Source organism: Dermacentor silvarum, chromosome 10 (assembly GCF_013339745.2).
Source record: "Dermacentor silvarum isolate Dsil-2018 chromosome 10, BIME_Dsil_1.4, whole genome shotgun sequence".
Lineage (NCBI taxonomy): Eukaryota > Metazoa > Arthropoda > Arachnida > Ixodida > Ixodidae > Dermacentor > Dermacentor silvarum.
Window position 1 is genome coordinate 33,564,109 of NC_051163.1, and position 19,812 is coordinate 33,583,920.

Below are 19,812 nucleotides of genomic sequence, written 5' to 3' on the forward strand. Positions count from 1 at the left end.
CGAGTCACGTCTATTTGTGGTGCGCACACTCATACCGGCGAGCGGAGCAAGAAGGCGCCGAGCAAATTGCGGTCAGCGAGCAGGCGCACGGGGATGCGCGCATTGGCGACAAACTCTGTGACCTTGGGCGGCCTCGCATTTGACCTTGGTTTTGACTAGGCAAAGAAATGCTTTCGCGTTAGAAAAAGCATTATGTTCGCAGATAATTATGCAGCTTGACTGAATATCTTCGTAGAGATTTTTCTGGCCCAGAAAAGACACAAGTGCTGGGAGAAAATGCTTCGACATTAGTGCTATCGACATTACATCATGCACATTGCAGCATGGCCGTGAAGTTCAAAAAGAGAAGATTGGCCTCAAATTTATTTTTGTGCTACTACGCAATTCGTTACCAATGAAGCAATAGAGTTTTCAGAGAGTAGTTCGCCATTCTAGATTGACTGAAGAATGCTTACCTTTAGCATTACTATAAGCTATGTGAAAGGCAGTCACCATCCATACTTGAGAAGAGCACAGATAACTCAGACTTTCTTATCAGACAGCCAAAAGAACATAAAAACTGGAAAGTACTAAAAAGCATTGCACTGTAGATAGGATTAAATATGCATGTCAGAAAATCTTGCCTGTCGAGATAGGTACGAAGTGTGGGACGTGGGCCTTGAACGGAAGGGGTATCGTGTAGACGTTGTCCTGGACAAAGCCCGTGCCGAAATCTGTTGCCAAAGCCCCCTTCAGAGGTGGGAAGACCTGCAGCACATAAGGTTGGTAAAGTTACTGTCGTGGTGAAAACTGACACCGGGTGTCTCTGTGTTACGGTTTATGTTGTCATCAAGAGATGGAGCCACAAACACGCATTTATACATGTAGGTCATTTGAATAGAGGCTGCTTTTGGTTGGCGATTGGCTTGGAGCAGGCACGTAGCTCACAACACAACAGTTACATTTCACAGTTTAAAGCCTCTAGTGCTTCCAATAATGGTATTTTAGCAAGACAAAGAAAAATAAAGAGTCCACACATGGGAAGAAGTCAACAGGCAGATGAAATGTTTTGCAATTCTTGCTTCTGAAGCAAGAATGAGCAGCAACTTTGTGTCGTGAAATTACAAGGCACTTCACCTCGGGTGTTCCACCCGAGCAAACTCACCTCGGTCAAGCGCAAGGTAGGAGACGTGCCTCTGACAGACGACACGGTAAGCGGAAGGTCGTGCAGACGACGCAGGGAGCGCGCCAGTTCGTCATACACAGAGACCAGTTCCTCGCCAAGCTCTTCGCCAGTGCCGTAAGGGTGCGATGACGAAAAGTCGACACCCGGTGGGCACAAGAGAGGATCCAGGAAGTCGCCAACCACGGTGCATGCTTCGATGTTGGCATGCCTACCAAAGAAAAATTTTCTTTACATTATTTCTGCAGGGCAGACTTAAGTGAAACCTGCTGAGGCACAAATCTGTGGCTGGAGCAAAAGCCCATATTAACTATCGTAAATTGGCACAAATTCATAACGGACATAGTTATTATCCAAAACAAACTAGCCCAACAGTCAGTCCTCCAAATGCCCGACTTTGGTTAATTTGGTCCCGACTGAAGGTTCCGGCCAATGCCCATGCATTTGTACGGGCCCAACCTATTGTTATTTCAATCCTAAAATGGTCTTCACTGAATAACTTGGAACTTGATCAGTCAGCAAACACGTGCCTGACCCCTACGGCGACACCAATAGCGATTCCTCTAGTGGCAGTGTCTGTCTCGGCAGAGCTTAGGGGACAGTGAATGTGTTGAAAACACGTTAAAAAAAAACATAATTTCGACCTGCCTTAGGAAGACTTTCTAACAATAGTCAGCTCACAATGACTGGCTATGGTATTTATCCAATTCTAATGCACAGATTTTCTTTTTTTAATTTGGATGAAAATTGCCTGCACGGTGCGATTGAGTACAAAACCAAAACCGCCTTTGCGGCGTTCGTATGCTTTATCGCATAATAGGATGTACTGCGGTGAAACTGGGCTTACAACACCGTGTGGCGAAGCTGACTTAGGAAACCGACTGCCCATTGTGCAACACATATTAGACCCTTGCACAATTTTGTTGCTAAAAAATTCAGTACGCATTCAATTTCTACTTTGTCTAGCTTTAATGTCATTTTTATGTCAGTTTCCTGCTTTGGACACATACAAAACGTGCGTACGTTTGATTCGGGGGCATATTAGAATTGGGCAAATACTGCCAAGTGAATCATCAATGTGTCTTAACGTTTTTTTCTGCGTCTTGTTTAATTCGACCCGCCAGATAATTCAATCAATTTCGTTGGTCCCCTCAGGGTCAAATTAACAGAAGTTGACTGTATTAGTCTGAGGTTACCTCTGTGCATGGCATCTGTGATGACAAGTGTATGTCGTCAATTGTACAGTGCTCACGGATTGAAACGCGACAATTTAGGCCTAACCAACGCGCATACTTTTGTTTCCACCGTCGGTAGTTTGTGTGACATCGGCACAATCTCGACTCATACGCTTACATCAGAGTCCGCGTCACCTTTCGTGACCAGATTCAAAGCAACAAGGCATGGCTCTCTCGAGTAATTGCACAGAAAAAGCGTTCTACCCAAAATTTTGCCTGTCGCGTTTCAATATGTGAGCACTGTACATGTACTATCGGCATAAAAAACACAAACAAGTCAAAAGCCACTGGTATGCATTGTGTTGCTTTTAAGGTGGCCTGTGTTTGTAACAGTGTCCAGATTTAAGTAATGGAATGTAGATTTGGGACTATATATTGCTTAGAAAACAGACCATAGAGAGACTCCCCATTGCACTCCAGTGTAAATAAATAAATAGATAAATAAATAAATTCTGGGGTTTTACATGCTGAAACTACAATCTGATTATGAGGTACACCATAATGGGGAAGTCCGGATTAATCTTGAACACCTGGGGTTCTTTAACATGCACCTAAATCTAAGTGAACACAAATGTTTTGCATTTTGTTTGTTTTTTATTGAAATGCCGCCGGGGTCAAACTTACGATCTAGAGCTCGCACGCCTGCATAATTAAGCGTAACAGGTGTTCTGAATATTTCCTTCCTGTTTGTGCTACAACTAATGCTGTTTTACTTTTTATTTTTTTCTTAGCCCTGGCAGGATTTGAAAAAAAAAAAAAATCAACTATGACAGCACTGTTGCATCTTTTCAGGTGGATTTCTGGAAGAGGTGTATTTTACTTCCACAGAAGTCCAAAATGTCCACACAGCTAATTAAAAGAATTCACATATTAACTTTTAATTGTTCATTTGAGGGCACTAGCTGCAATTAAAAAATTGAAGTAGCAGAGTCATGTCTGCTTAGAGGACATCCTTAGATTAGCCCCACTTTTATGATCTCTGTCCATAAACTGTGCTACGAAATACACTGGCTTTCCAGTTACCAGTTTCCCAAACCCCTCCAGCAGTTCAGGAGAATCTTAACTGGAACATCAATAGACCGATCCCACCGACCGATCTGCGCATGCGCCGGTTTTCCGGAAGTAGCACTGACACCATCTTGGTTGTAGTCAACTAGTCAACCACACCACCGCAGTCCGCGCTCGTTGAGTACTGCGCACGAGCTTCCCAGACATATCTGCGACTCCACCACCGAGAAACATTCGTCATGTATTTAAAGAAATTACATCGGCTGTTCATTGTAGCATGCGAGGCGAACGTTGAAAAGTGCCTGTTCCTCTTTCCTTTCGGTTGTTACCCGCTTATAACGCGTTGAGTATCGTATTTTTTCGAGCTTTGTATGTAGTACATGCTGATGTACGAGGTCGTTTTGCGTTACTATTCTTGCGCACGTGCATCTCGGTGACTGCAACGTTATGTTTGCTTAGCGACGGACATAATAGGATTTGTATACCTGTTGGAGACAGGTTTGAAATGCGGCGCCAAAACTTTCGTTCCCTTCTTACATACATGGGTTTCGCGCACGATTTGCAGACTTCGGTAGCAGCGATATCTAGAAGTTTGGAAGTTCTTAAGTAAGCTAGGCGGCGTTTTTAACATAAAAATGCCAATAGCCAATCATCACCAAGTCATCGATAGCCAATCAATAGCTAATCGATAATTGATCAATAATCAACAAATTCCGGAAAATTCTGGGGATGACTTGGTAGTGCTTAGCCTAGCCCAAATACGTAGCCAATACCTTGCGATAGCCAATCGATAGCCAATCAATAGATAATCGATCAATAATCAATAAATTCCAGAAAATGCTGGGGATGACTTGGTAGTGCTTAGCCTAGCCCAAATACGTGGCCAATACCTTACGATAGCCAATCAATAGCTAATCGATAATTGATCAATAATCAATAAATTCCGGAAAATGCTGGGCATGACTTGGTAGTGCTCAGCCTAGCCCAAATACGTGGCCAATAACTTGCGATAGCCAATCAATAACTAATCGATCAATAATCAATAAATTTCGGGAAATGCTGGGGATGACTTGGTAGTTCTTGGCCTAGCCCAAATACGTGGCCAATACCTTGCAATAGCCAATCAATAGCTAATCGATAATCGACAAATAATCTATAAATTCCGGGAAATTTGAGTACACGGGTCTTTTCGCATTTTGCCCCGATCGAAATGCTGCGGCTATTCGTCCCCGTATTCTCACGCTGTGTATTACCCAGTGCCACCTATTAATCCGTTGGATCCACGTCTCTCGAAGCCTTCGCTCTTTAGGAAACACATAGAATCCGAAGCCTTTGTCCCTTGTGTGGTTGTTGTACCAGCCAGGAACGCAGCAGGTCAATCCTCCCATCGCACGATGGCTCTACACGAACCATAAAAATTGCCAAAAATCGTTCGGATACAGAAAGCACAGGCACTCCGGGCGGCTGGAGCGGCCGGATGACTACAAGTACCAGCATGCACTGCGGCAGCGGTGGCGTCGTGAAACTGGCTGGTGGGATCGGTCTATTCATTCTGTTAGACCAAGTTCTGGAGATGGGAATCTTGAAAGTGGTGGTAGTGTTATAATCTCTAGCAAGCACACATAACTTCACTAATGCTTGGCTTTCATATCACAACTGCAAAATATGTTCTAAAGACAATAAAATGTTAATGAATCTTTTTAGCCAACTACCCAGACATAGCGATTAGTCAAGCAAGTAATGCCTGTCTCTTCAGGTCATGCACATGAACAGACTGAATTGTGCTATATGATCCATGCAAGTCTTCAAAAATCCATTTGAACTAATCACCTTGTGCAAAAAAAAAAAAAAAAAGAACTGCTGCAAGTTGGCACTTGTCTTTCACACTGTCTAACTGTGCTCGTCATTTTTTGTGCTCGCAACGATGTCATACCAAAAAGAAGAAACGTCAACTCTTGGCAAGCTGAGCCACCGCAAACACCTGTTTCATGCGTCACGCCATAGCACAGTTTAGCACTTCCATTTCAAGTTAAGCTGTATCCTTCCCTAGGACATGCAGAGGATATGAGCACTTCCCAAGCACGTTTCTAAGAAGGACTTGGATGGCCTACTGTTCCAGCATTGCACTCAGACAAGACACGCAAGTTGTGGCATGCTTGCCTTGACCTGGTATTAGGTCACAAGCTGGACAGAAAGGTACACAACTAATCAGGTAAACTAGTAAGCAGTGCCTCAAATCATTATCAATTCACCTATTAACATGAGCACTCACTATTTCAATAGAATCGCACATCGCAGTTTTTTTTAAAAACTTTACCACCCTTTCTTTGTCCATCATACTGTGCAAGCAGGTGATTGACCGCACAAAAATGGCCACTAAATGACATCAAGCTGAAAACTTAGTTCTTGACTGGCAAAGCAGCATCTGAAGGTTGATAGTCTGCACTCTGTCCCACCTTTCTCTCTGCCCATCTTGTACTTTGCGCGCAGTACATAACTCGTTCATGCAATACAACATACACAATATTTGCACCTTGATAGGAGGTGCCGTGCAATCCGGAGCACGATGCTGCGACGCTCACAGGCAGCCTTGCCCGACCAGACGACCGCTTCCAGGATGCTGCTGTCCGGGAACCGGCGCAGTTCGGATCGGTCTCCCCACAGCTGCCGAAATGCGGGCGCGTCCGGGGAGTCTGCGGCTGGGCCGCGCTCCACCGTGGCGTAGCAGTGCGCAGCATCGAGGAGGAGCCCAATCTCCAGGGATTCGCGGACGACCGGAGGCTCCTGACTGATCTTCCACTGCAAGGCAAAGATGTCATGAAACTAACTTTGCTGGAACCTACAAAATGGAGGAAGGTTCACGAAGCAGAAAAAATGACGCAATGAAGGGACAGACAATGTCCAGTCCACTGCATTGTTCTTTCTGTTCAAGTCATGAATCAACCAGCCCAAAGCGTACGCTTCTGAAAACACAGAATCATTGCATATATTAGCTGGGTCAGTCCTTAAAGGGATACTTTTGCGTCGGAACAAAAGTTGAACTAGTTGAAAATGACGAATACAACAAGCTGCTTTGAAAAAAAGAATGAGAAACATCTTTTTTGCGATTTTCTGTTGCACCTTGCCTACAAGCGGCCGCCGGCAGAAGCTGAAATTTGACGTCATAACACCCACCCGCGCGAGCGGCCAAGGTCGGCCACAGCCATCACAGTGTTTGCGGGGGTGTCGGTCCCTTGCCACGTTTAACACTTTTCGGCGATCTTCGCACGTGGTCTGTCTGAAACATTATCTCCGTCGGCGCTCCACACAGGTGGTGCGTCTTACATGCACCTTCCCGCGGTCGTCACTTGGTATTGATGCGTTCATTGTGGCGGAAGAAAATGCCCAGACATTGCTGTTATAACAGCATCGTCAGTCGTGACACGCCGTCGCACGAGAAGGTGTGTAAACTTTGGATACCTGCCTGTCAGCCATCACGCCCAGCCTAGAGACCTCTAAAAATGACTTCATTTGCGCGGACCGCTTCATCAACAATGATTATGTGACCAGCCCGGCTGTGCTGAAAAGCCTCGGCATGCCGCTCAAAAGGCAACGCCTAAAGCCTGATGCTGTGCCATCGGTCTTCTCACGAAAACACAAGGAAAAAATGATCAGTGGCGTTTTGAAAAGAGAAGGCGAAAATATGTCGGTATTGTTTTCGTTCACTTGCAGCCTTCTTGAGCAGTGTGAGGGCGAGGCTAGGGCGAGATGCCCACGCTGGGCATGAAGGCAATAATGTCTTTTAAATGTTGGCAAAGCATAGTGAAACAATACAAGGCTAGCGAGCGCGACTCACGAGATCAGACACACACACAGCTCTGCTTCAATACAAGGCTAGCGCACGAGCGCTACTCAAGAGATCAGTCCTACATGGCAGCGGGGCAGACACACACACAACTCTGCTTCTCCACAGGCTAAAAGCAGGAAAAACTGGGGAGAACGCCAGACAGGTGCTGCCATCTGTCGGGCGGCTGGCGAAGTGGACGTGAGAGTCTCGGAGGTACTGATACCTCACAGCAGTTGCTCACGCCGACGGCATAAACTACTATTCAGTCATCCACGCAGTGCTGAAGTACCCCACAACTGCCTTGCCTGCGCACGCTCTTGAAAAATCAAGTTTACAGAGGAAATGACAAATAATTTTTGCACAAGTGTCTGGTGCAGAGTGAAATCTTCCCGCTACAGTTCGCGACAACCTGACCGGCACTTCCACGGCCGCCTACTCTTCTTCGTCGCATGACACGGAAGGTTCGTAACCGTATGCAGTAATATTTCTTGCCAAGTTGGAATGGTCCTCGTCGTCAGACGTGTACTTATCGCTGGTAGAGGCACCAGAACTCGAAACCATGCTTGCGATGGCGGCGTCGGCACGCTTCAAATGACCGCGGCCGCCCGGCTGGCTTTCCGACGAGGGTGATGTGACATGACATGCCTTCCAACTCCCACGGGTCGGGCGGCGAGGCGCGCACTCACAAAAACGCCAAAAATAAAGCCATCGGCTCAAAAATGAGCTAGGTGACTACTTCTTTTCGGTGTAACCACACACTGAGGATTCATTTTCAGCATTTCCATAAAATTTTCTGATTTTGTGTCCGTATCGCTTTGACTCCAATTAAGAGTAGGCACAGGGGGGAAGCAGCGGGAGCATCAATTTCTCTCATCTTCTTTCTGTCATCGGTTGTGTTTGCTGTCTGCTTTATGCAGTGCTTGTTTTATGTTTGCCACCTGCTTCATGCCCAGTTTTAAGCACTGCCTCTAATTAACTGTTAACCAATCTGCAGCTCGAAGCAGTGGAAGCTGCTGCAAGACAGTGAGCTCAATTTTCTGAGACTTTAAAAAATGTGCTCATAATGGCTGGTACATAACTGCTACCCAACATGGCAACTCAGCCAGCTGTTATGGTGTTCCACCAATAAGCACAATGTAGCGAGTTCAACTGCATTCTAATAAGTCTAAGATACAAAAAATCTCAACTGCTTAAGCTCCGGTCTCATAGACTGCATTAATGCAGAGGCTGCAAATGTACAGAAATCCACCAAATGAATAAGAAAACAAAATAAAAACTGCTCACTAACCTCTGACGGAGTAGGTATACGCGTTGACACCAGGTCAGCTCGGGTGCCGAAGCCCCTGCGAAGAAGCTGGCATACAGCCTTGGCAACTGGCCTTGATTTGGAGCCACTGAAATCTGCCAGCTCCTTACGGAGCGACTGTGCCTCAACCGCAGACTCCAAGTCCTCCTCATTAAGCCTGTTAATAGTCAGACAAAAAGAAAAAGCGAAAAGTGAGTGTGCAGAACATCTCAGTCCTTTTAAAACGTTGAGCATGATGTGATGGGTGATCTGTCACCACGACGCGCGCTTGCACCAGTCCTGGTGCGTGCGCAGGTCAGTCCTGTGTAGGAGCAAATCGCAGGAACAGACTGCCCATTGCACTGTGATCAACGGTAGAGGTGCGCGCATACCAAATTTTGAGAATGAATTGAATAAAAATCGAATATGGCCAAGAGCAAATCGAATCAAATCTAATACTTTTTAAACAGTTTTTTGAAAAATGAACAGCTGTTTTTATCATACATAACAACATTCCAATGTACAATAAAACCTCGTTATTTCGACCCTCGTTAATTCGGATAACTCGGACTCGTTCTCTGGTCCCGGGTGGCGTATGCATTCTTCAATGCAATCAAACTTTCGTTAACTCGGACGTATTTGGCCGCAAATCGGTTAATTCGGACAACTTTCAGAGCTCGGCGAGTGAGAAGCACCGGAAATGCGCGACGTAAGAGAGCAAAAATGGCACTAGCGTCCAACCGAAACAAAGTGGCGGAGTCCGCATCACCATAGTCGTAGCAGAAATCGTAAGTTAATGACAGCAATGCTGGAACGCTTCGTGCCTTATTTGTGCCCTTAAAGCCTTTATTCATGCGTTAACACCACGTTGCCCGCAGGGTTTCATAATTGCGTAGTCGCTATCCCATGATCGCGTCGATAGCAGCCGCGGTTTCTTCCGCAACAGTTGCGGCAATCAGTAGTTTTGTTTTGACTCCGTACGCGGTCAGCCGCGTGCCTAAAAAACTGCGTAGTCGCCATCCATGATCGCATCGATAGCGACCGCAGTTTCATCCGCAGTTGATGTAGCGAACGGTAGTTTCGTTCAGACTCAGAGTGTGCGTCGGCCGTGCGCCTTCAGCACCGTCAAGTCGCCGTTGATAATCGCGTCAATTGCAACCGCGGTTTTCTCCGCAGCGGTTGTTTCGTTTTTGCTCGGTGCAAAGCTGTTGAGGATGAAGAGCACCGTCTACATCGTGATGGACGGACTATCTGTTGGCGATCAGCTCACTGGCGAAAACATAATCGGGATGCGCGTGGTAGTGCAAAGCGTGTCGCAAATGAAGGTGCGCGCAACGGCCGCACTGCGAAGCAAGTCGCGAGGCCTCAATTGCCGCTGCAAGAGCCAATGAGTCGCGAGATGACGAGAATTTCAGCTTCCACTCTGCTTTTGTGCGAAATAGCAACATGATTTGCTCATTTATTCACTAAATAAAAGTGTGTTGACGTATCAAGCATTTGCTTATTGTTTTCTGAATACCCTCAATAATTCGACATTCGGTTAATTCGGAAATTTCTTTCGGTCCCGTGAAATCCGAATTAACGAGGTTTTACTGTATTCACGTTACCAAGTTGATGTCATACATTGCACGCTATAAAATGTTGTTTATTAAAAACACAAATTAAGTAGTAGAGGCGAGTAAGCCATTTATTAGCATACTAAGTACTCATTGCTGATTGCAAATGATTGCGGTTTAGCCAGAACAGTCGTGCTCCCTGAATGACACAACCTGCTCCACTACGTAACCTCTCTTGTTTTATGTCTATACTATGTCCACTGGGATGATATTTATGACATTCTTGCTCCAATATAATACATGATTGCACAAAGTGTGCGATATGAAATATTTGTAAAGTATTAGAAAAATATTCGTGTTTTTCAATAGTGACTATCCGATACGAAGACTGAAACAAATATGACACTATTCGATTTGTTATTTGAAAGTTTCGAATATTAGCACACCTCTAAGCCCACAGATACAGCACTATTAACAATGGTAGTTTGTTTATTATGATCGTCATCAGCCTAAATTGTGTCCATTACCAGGACAACAGCTCCTCCCATTGATCTCCAATTATGCCTTCCTCACGCCAGCCGACTTCCTCATACGCCTACAAATTTTCCGATTTCATCACAACACCGTTTCTTCACAGCACCGATTTCCTTACAACTGCTGTCATTGACTGCATTTCTCTTCCCTCGGCACCAACCTTGTAACTCTATAGACGGCACGTTATCTGCTCTATGCATAACATGCCCTGCTCCAGTCCATTTTGCCCCACTTAACATAAACAAAAAAAAAATATATTGGCTACCGCTATTTGCTCTCTAAGCCCGACCGCTGTCTTCCTGTTTCTTAGTGTCAATTCTCAATTCGCAGAGTCGTAAAAAGTCCCCTCGTGCATTATACTCACCGAAGCATTGCATTTTAGGAAGTATAATACCACTGTGCAGGCAATATGTGGCAAGAGTTGCAACTTACAGCACGAAGCAGTCAAATGTGCGCTCGAAGGGCAGCGGAGTCACGAAGAGCACTTCAAAGCTGTCTGCAGAACACGAGTCGAGGAAAGTGATTGCCAGACGGGCTTCGTGCTTGACCTGCAAACAGACCAACACAAGCAACTTAGGCTTCCAATTTTAGGGCCCTCTTTGGTAAACAAATATGCCAAAATACACGCTAAGACGGTTAAAAGAAATGTTTGAATCTGCGCAACTTTCAGCAGCTGCATATCAAGGACACAACAGCTGAAACCACGTCTTGCTGAACCTGCATTTCGATCCACCATTTTCCTGAAGCCGCTTGCCATGCAAGGTCATGCACAACAATGTTAAAAATAATACAAAGCACAGGCTTCTCGAAAAAAATTTTGTTTCTTTGTTCCTTATAGTTTTTGTGCGGTGAAATTTAGACAGCAGTTATGAATTTTAGGCTGCATGACTAAACATTAAAAAAATTGAGTTTCTTTTCTATAACCCTTGATTCACGCACAATTGATCTAGGGAAGTACTGGGCTGCTAACTGTATCCGTGTTGCTGTTACTTTGTCTTGACAACCAAGCCAAACCTGCACTTTGGTTCCTGAAGCTGCTCGCCATGTAAGGTTATGCATTGAACTTCACAAATGCTTACCGCATTTACAAGGAAAGCCAGCTAAGAAGGTGTCCTGCTTTTGTCACAGTTGAAAAGGCTTAGGAGGTGGCATTATAATAGAAAAACTCGTGAGCCATTTCACTCTGTGAAGGTGGGTGACCAGCACGAGCGCACGACACAGAGGTGACACATAATTTGGACAAAGGTACGAACGTATTTGTTGTCCTGATCGTTTGTCATCGTGACGATAGGTATGCATATACTTTCACGTATCACCTCTGTGATTAAAAGTGCCCGTCACATAGGACAATGAATGCCCCATATCCCCGTAAACGCGGCCTCCCCATTACAACAACAGAATTGAAATTTTACGCTGGAATGATGAGCGGCAACGGAGCCAGCTGTGGAAAAAGACGACAACGAACGCGCAAGCAGTGGCACCAGCGTGCTGGCACCAACGAGCCAGCTGTTGAAGAAGACGACGAACGCTCGAGCCATTGCTGATGATAGTTTCTATACACAGATGCCACGAAACCCCGGATCTGAGCCATATACAGCTTCGCTGTAGAAGGTTGTCATCATCTCGCAAGCTTAGGCTCCCACTGTTGTGGATTTGTTGACTGACATTTCAAAGCCAGTTGTCTCCTTCAGAGCATTCCATTTGGATCTACTATTGATTTCGCTGACAGCTACGCAAGCTACTTACCCTGAGGTAAGCTTCTGTGCTCACTGATGCACAGACGTTGAGGAAGCCACCAGCGTCGACGAGAACCAGGGGATAGTTCGCACGGAAGTCCTCCAGGGAGGGCTGATTGGCGACTGGCTCAGTACACAGCGTGATGTCCTCTGTGGTGAGGTCTGAACGGGCTATGAAGTAAGAAGACAGATATGGCAACGATAAGCCAGATCAACGTTTTGCGAGTGCCAAGCCATCACCACGAGCCTACTGAGAGACCAGAACTTTCAATCAAGACCGGTAAATATAAAATATTGCCACGTGCATAACAGTTGGCTGTGTTGTGGGTTTGCTGCTTCTGCGGAAGCTGAGGACAACGAAGTGAGCTGGGTGTCGACGACAACGAAGATGCGCTCTTAGTGAAGGTGTGGGGACTGAAAATTGTGATTCCTTTAGATTAAAGTTAATAGTTGTTATAGCCGTACATACTAACGTGAATATATACAAATGAGCTAAAATTTCACGTATGCGGCCAACACAGAGGCCCAATGAAAGACGGTGCCTTACTAAAATTTCATGCAATAAGAAGGGCTTGTTGGACAGTCACAGCACTGGTGAGAATAAACAGCAGAGATCTTAAAGTAGTACAATCTTGTCACTGCTGTGACAGCAAATGCAGATGAAACATTCCACGGTCAATAAATGGCTGCTTATCCGAAAGGATGCACCATTCTGCACCCCCCCCATCTGACCCAACAGTAGAAATTAGTAAATTAATAGTTCAGCTTAGAAAAATGCTTGTGTGCTTGCTGTAATAGCGCCCAATCTAGACTGATGGCAATGTGCAGTCACAGCAAATGCAAGCAAAGGTACAGTTGGCCATAAAGATTGTTTATGAAAAATGGGTTCCACGGCAAATGAGAATGTCTGCTCTATTAAAGCATGGTGCTTCTAATTTAAACACCAACTGCAACGGAATTTTGGGCAGTGCAAAAAGTGAAATTTCAATGCAATTGTTCTTTAATTAATGGATGACTGTGTAGGTCGCAAGAACTACCACAGACTGAAACTCTGAACACGCAGCTATACTCGCGGACAACTTTTTGTGGCAATGAAGTGAAAGCTACGGGCGCGTGGCTGCTGCACATGTGTTACCGCGCCAAGTAGTCCGGCAGCGTTCGACAGTGCTTTTGGTTGCTTGGAACAGACGCTGAAGCGACGCAAGCTTCCACGTGCGACGGTTTCGCGTTTCCCCAGATGCAGAAGGGCAAAACTGCAATATAAGCAATCTTTTACACTCAGTGGTGTGTTCTGTCTTATGTAACTGTTGTTAATAAGCTGTTTATGTTTTCTCTTCCCAAGCCTAAACCAACGTGGATTAAAACGCGGGATTCTTTTCAGAAGCGCTCTCGGTTGTGCGCGCTTTGCCTCCGTAGCTTTCCCTTCATTGCCACAGAAAGTTGTCCGCGAGTGTAGTACATGCCTAGGCTCCACAGGAATGTAGCATTATTGCAAATCCCGTCCTCCGTAAACTTTTGTAGCTGACTGCACATATGCACTGTGCAAACACAACATGTGTACTTGATTTGCAAAGGTACAGCCACTAAGCTCTTAACAGCACACATGCCAGCACTATTAAAAAAAAAAAAAAAAGCAGGAAGCATAGCTTACAAAGGGTCAGCAGGACGAACCGCGCAGCCTGGTACGAGCTCATCATCGGGCTCAGCTGGCGTTTCATCAGCAGGTGAACCAGGTACAGGGTCATCTCAAAACCTGAGAAGGCTCCAGGACCCTGGAGGAAAGGACACGCATCATTTCGGATGAGTCGAAGTAATACTCCAGGCACAATGGACAAACTTAGTGAGCCTTTATGAGCGAGTGCATTTCGTCGCAGCAAGCGTCACTCTGACTGAGCAATGGGCACAAGGAAAAAAAGGCACGGTTTCCCCAAAAAAACTATTATAGCAGGAAATCTGGCCCCGCGATCATTCGGCTTCCATGGGAACAACAGTGAGTACCCAGATTTGTCTGATCTTCACGCTTGTGGCTTAAAAGACGTTCTTACGGGTTTGTTTACTATGTTTTATCTGCCTTTATTGAACAAAATTTCGAAGCAGTCTTGGGGGGTAGTCTGCAAGTGTCCACCTAGTGGATACTGCCAATTTCGGCCACTGCCTATTGGCTGGACTGGGGTACTAGTGAGAAGGAGACTGGCTGGGGGTGCCCCTGCCTCATTCTCGCTCATTTCCCAGCCCAGCCAATCAACACTTCAGCAGCAGCAGCCCAAATGGACAGTTCACTAGGTAGACACTTACAGAATACCCCCTCTGTTTTTCTATATGAATAAGGCAATCAGATTCTCGGCACATGCACAAATCGCTGTGAATTGTGGCACTTACAACGCAATATTTGTTAGAAATGATCAGCTTGACAAGTCACAAGGCCGTTACGACTAGGTTTAGGCAAATCCATGCCCTGCCCATTTATTTCCATGCTCACTGAACTGCCATGCTAGTAACTCCCATAACAACTACTGCCAGAGGTCCCTCTGGTAATTTTTGTAGGAAGCTCCATGGGGAAAAAAAAAGAAGTGTTATTTGCAGCTGATGGCAATGTTGACAGGTAAATTTGTTTGCTTAGGGAATCATTGCAAAATAACACTGCATTACAGTTAAGAACAGTACTGAGCATGAATTGTAGTGTACCATATAGACTCGTGTAAGGGCCTCACCCCCAACTTGGCTACAAAAAAATTGGGAAAAAAACATTTCCAATGGAGAAGCAATCGCGTTTGGTGCCCCGATGTCGCACGTGCGCATCTGCGAAGTTTTGTGCGCTGCATACTTCGGCGTGCCGCTACTAGATGGCGAGAGCTGCACGTTGACCTCTGATGCAATGGTACATCCGGGGATCCGGAGTCTGCAGACACCATTTGACCAAAAGGTTCGGTCCCGTGTAAGGGCCGCACCTTGTCAAAATTATGAAAAAAGAAAAGATGCGGCCCTTACACGAGTCTGTACGGTAAACAAAGTAATTCATCGCAACTCCAAGGTGAGTTGTCACAAACAAGAACAAGACAGGACTGCACCAAAGGTGAGTAAAGAATTTTTGCACTGCAGATGACACAGAGCAATTAAAATACAGTCGACGTCCGATTTCCCGGACAATCAAGGGACCGCGAAAACGTCCGGAAAATCGGGCAGTCCGGAAAAACGAATGCACGTGAAAACGCACCTTTTTGGTAGGTATTTTTCGCTGACGGAGAGGGTCACGGCCGGAGTACAAGATTCTCATTGCTATTCAGCCAATGCATCGTTTAGGTGACTCTGAAAAGAGCCGTTTATAAAAAAAAAAAAAAAATACGACGTGGCCGGCGCTCATAGGTCAGCACTTGGGCGCAAAGAAGTCGCTTATTTTCTTTTGCACGGTCCGCGTGCCCGCGATCATGTCTGCCTCAATTGCAGTCAACGTCATGTTGCCGCTGTACACCGATGACAGTGTCATCAGTGCTCGCGTCAACTCCGAGCTCGTTGGCTGTGTAGGAGCTGGCTCTTCGTTCTCGGTGTCGGTGTCTCCGTAACTTGACGAATGATTTCGTCATCGGTCAACTCCGCACATAGCTCGAGGTCTTTGTCAGCGTCGGCGAAGCCCTCAAAGGTTATCCCGGCTGGAATCGACACGCCGGCAGCGCGCAGATCGTCGAAGGCAACGTCCGCGGATGGCAGTTCGTCACTTCGTCAGTTCGTCCACGGAGGGCAGTTCGCGGATGGCAGTTCGTTCAAAGGCGCGGACGAAGACGAAGGAGCAGTCAGTGCCATCGCTGTAAACGGCGAATCCGCTCGACGAAAAGCGCAGCATGAAACAGCTAGGAACTCGGTGGATGCTGAAGGTCGGGAAACATGATCACTGAAGATAGCGCGCAGCAGCAAACGATCAACCGCAGACACGACCACAGAGCTGGCAGAGCTGACAAAACAACACGTGAACGAACACAGTGAGGTTTGGCTTGGCTAAGCTACGGCTGGCAACGGATTGACACGTGCGGTTTCGAGGTTACGGCAGCCGCGGCGCGGTGCGGCGGTGCTGCTGGCCACACCTGCGATGCGAGTATGGTGGGTTCGAGGATATGAAAACAACCAAAATGGCGGCGGCGGTGGTGACTTTGGGGGTGGTGACTTTGGGTCGGCGGTTAACAGTAAAAAGTCCGGGAAATCGGATGGCGAAGGCTATAAGCGTCCGGAATTTCGGACTTTTTAATACATTGACTCTATGGGGAACTTGACGGTGCCACAGATGAGTCCGGGAAATCAGGCATGTCCGGAATTTCGGGCGTCCGGGAAATCGGACGTCGACTGTACATTCAAAATCACCTAAAAAAAGTTGTCGCAGTTTCACCCGAAAGGCGAAGAATCAATTGCGATAGCAAATTTGTAGAGAGCTATACGGAGTAATGATAGTAGCTTTATCAGCTGTATAAACTTGGGATGCAGCAGCATCGGCAACACGCAGAACTGTTGTCGACGCCGTCGGCGTTTTGCTCGCGTTCGCACAAAACGCGTGCATCGTTGGTGACTGTTGCCGGAGCCTCTGGGGGCGTCTCGGAGGTTTTGGACCACACCAGAACGGGACACTCGTCGAGCAGCTTCGGAAGTCTTTACCACCTTCTCGCCTCACAACGTTTTTATATAAATAGGCACTTCGTGCTGCAGCTAAACGTCGCCTCCCTCCCTCCCCCCCCCACGGCTTTTCGCGCGTCGTAAGAAGGCTCGTTTGCTCTACATATATGGTGATTGTAAAGGAGGACAGAGACGCCTACTTCTGCAGCCCTTAAGGGAGCACGGCGCAGAACGCGCGTTTGTTCTCCGCCGTGGGTTCACTCCCCGTGAAAGCGCGCGTCCCTCGCGCCCTTTCACTCGCACATACAGCGTTCGGCGCGCGGCGACGATTTCATCTCCATTGACGTCATACGGAACCTCACGGCGACGCCGCTGAGAAATCTGCTTTTGAGTGTCCATATAATTGCTATCGCAATAAAATTGACTTCAAAATTAATGCCGCGCCTGCACCAATGAAAGTGGGGAGTGCACGCCTTACACGAAGGCGGGTCTTGCACGAATAAACACAGTAGCCAAAGAGCAAACTATCTCACCTGGTCAAGATGACGTTTCCTTAGCCACACCTTCAGCAGGCGAGTGGCGTCTACCAGGGCAGGGGCCTGTGCTAACTTCTCGGCGAGGAATCTTGCATTGGCCACCATGCGCATGTCGGCCAACACAGAGGCATTGTACTGCGGTGATGGCAGCTCGTCAGACGTGCCTGTCAATGTGGAACGAGGGGAGACAAGTCACTTGCCAGACAAGTTACCAGGCAAAAAAAAAAAAAAAAAAAAGGTATGAACCATTTGAATTAACAATATACAGAACATATCTTGTTAGACCTAAAGCCATTGTACTGCCTCTCTCACTGGCAGATGTAATGTGCCAGCAAAATAGTAGAGACGCAAGGTGTAAGGAAAGTTTCACCACACAGGCAGGAATGAATTTGCAGGCAGTATCCACACTCAGTATTACGGGAGCACCAGAGAAAATTCGAAAATAATCGCTGATTTTCAAGCCTAGTAGCACACTGCACGAAGCCCCAGTGAGAGCCGCTGTTTAAGCGATATGGAGATCGAATTTTTCAAAAACATGCACAAGGGGTAACCATAATGTGTTGCCTTATGTGTTTTCTCTTTTTGTTGTTATCTCTGTTACTGTTGCGCATGTGTATTTACGTTCGCATTTACGTCGTCTTCAATAAATATTCAGTTAAGGGTCAGTGCTGTCCGTGTGTGCTTCTCCGTCGCCCGTGTTCTTTCTTGTGCTGGACAAGTCAATTCAAAGATGAGTTCATTTTGATTGGGCAAAAAAGGGTCTAATGTGAAGTGTCAGGCAATGCATCTATGGGTACAAAAGTAGCCTGCAGGCCTTCACATCATATCTTGGATGCAATCTGCAGGGGAGTACTAACTTGGTGTGTTCTTTTTTTTTTAGAGTGTACTGTACTGTACATATGCCTAGCTTGAAGATCAGAACAGAAGCACCAGCACCAGCATTCACGCACCAGTGGAGTTGTCCTTGAAGAACCACGACGCCCGCAGGTTGCTGCGTGCTGGCACGAACCGAGATTCCTTGAACTGCTCCGCACATGGGTAAGGCAGCAGGCGGACCCGAAAGTGTTTGCCAGCCTCGCCTGTGGGAGGTTTCAAGAAGAGAGCAAGGGTACAACAAAGCATTGTGGCATAGATGGCTCGCAAACAAGAAAAGAAAGGAACATTGCCATCACGATGAAACTGATGTCTCTTTACTGATTTTAACATGACAGAATGTGTAAGCGCAACTGAACGAGGACGTAGAAAGAAACAGACACACAGAGACAGCGCCCTCTCACCGACGTCGGAGAGGTGGCCGGAAGACGGGAGAGGGGCAAGGACAGAGTGCCATGCAGGCTGTGTGGCAAAAATTCAGGTGTGGCGAATTCTTTTCCTGGATTTCGCGTTCCTTTCCTTTTTGGCGCAGACATCCAGTAGCCAGATTTATTTGTTATAGCCAATAATGAGGCATGGGGACATCATTGTAAGCGGTTTATTTTACCATAGAAACACAAAAAAGTTCAGGGTGCAGCAGCTGCTCGTTGCCACATCCGGGTATTGATAAAACTGGTAGTGCTATAAGTTGGCTCGACTAAATAAAATAAATAAAATCTACGAACGTTTCTACCCTCTGCATTTTTTCCTGTAACCCAGTAATAACAAGGTATTTTCTCGGCACTTGAATATTGTAAAAAAGGCTTCGAATGTATTCCAGAAATGTAACCTACTATTAATCTTTCATGAGACGTTAACCTTATAATGCCTTAACAGTTCCAAGTCAAAGAAAATTAACAACTTCTGCGCCTCTGTCCGGTCAAGGAGAGTACATAGGTGGAAAAAATAACTGTTACAGTAAAACCTTGTTAATTTGGATTTCAGGGGACCGCAGAAATGTCTGAATTAACTGAATGTCGAATTACTGAGGGTAACAAGAACGCAATAAACAAATGCTCACTACGTCAACACACTTTTATGTATTGAATAAATCAGCAAATCCTGCTTCTATTTTGTACAAAAGCAATGCGGCAGCTGCGATTCTCGCCATCTCGTGACTGATCAGCGCTTGTAGCGGCGAAGGCCTCACTGCTTCCTTCGCAGCGCGGTCAGGGTGCAAGTGTTCATTTGAGACATGGTTTTCAATACCGCATGCGTGCACATCCCGATTAATTTTTCTGCCAGTGAGCTGGTTGCCAAGAAATCAGCCGTCCATCGCGATACATTGAGCGGTCTTCATCCTAGACAGCTTCCGTCGTGTTCCTGACACTGTATGCGCAGCCATATGTTGCACTGAGTTAAAATGAAACTACTGTTTGCCGTAACCACTGCGCAGAAACCGTGGTTAATATCGAGGTTATTCCGG

The 19,812-nt window shown here is 46.3% G+C and overlaps 1 protein-coding gene across 1 annotated transcript in view; it reads right to left on the reverse strand.

Moving 5' to 3' along the window:
• The window catches only part of LOC119431118 (nucleolar protein 6), a 50,239-nt gene that overhangs the window by 18,726 nt on the left and 11,701 nt on the right, over positions 1-19,812 (reverse strand). Inside the window, exons 6-14 of the mRNA XM_037698592.2 lie at positions 18,425-18,553; positions 17,472-17,638; positions 13,994-14,114; positions 12,353-12,513; positions 11,039-11,154; positions 8,520-8,694; positions 5,939-6,204; positions 1,145-1,373; positions 624-747 (exon numbers count right to left, since the gene is read on the reverse strand). Coding sequence (XP_037554520.1) covers positions 624-747; positions 1,145-1,373; positions 5,939-6,204; positions 8,520-8,694; positions 11,039-11,154; positions 12,353-12,513; positions 13,994-14,114; positions 17,472-17,638; positions 18,425-18,553 — 1,488 coding nt within the window. The remainder of the gene's footprint in view (positions 1-623; positions 748-1,144; positions 1,374-5,938; positions 6,205-8,519; positions 8,695-11,038; positions 11,155-12,352; positions 12,514-13,993; positions 14,115-17,471; positions 17,639-18,424; positions 18,554-19,812) is intronic.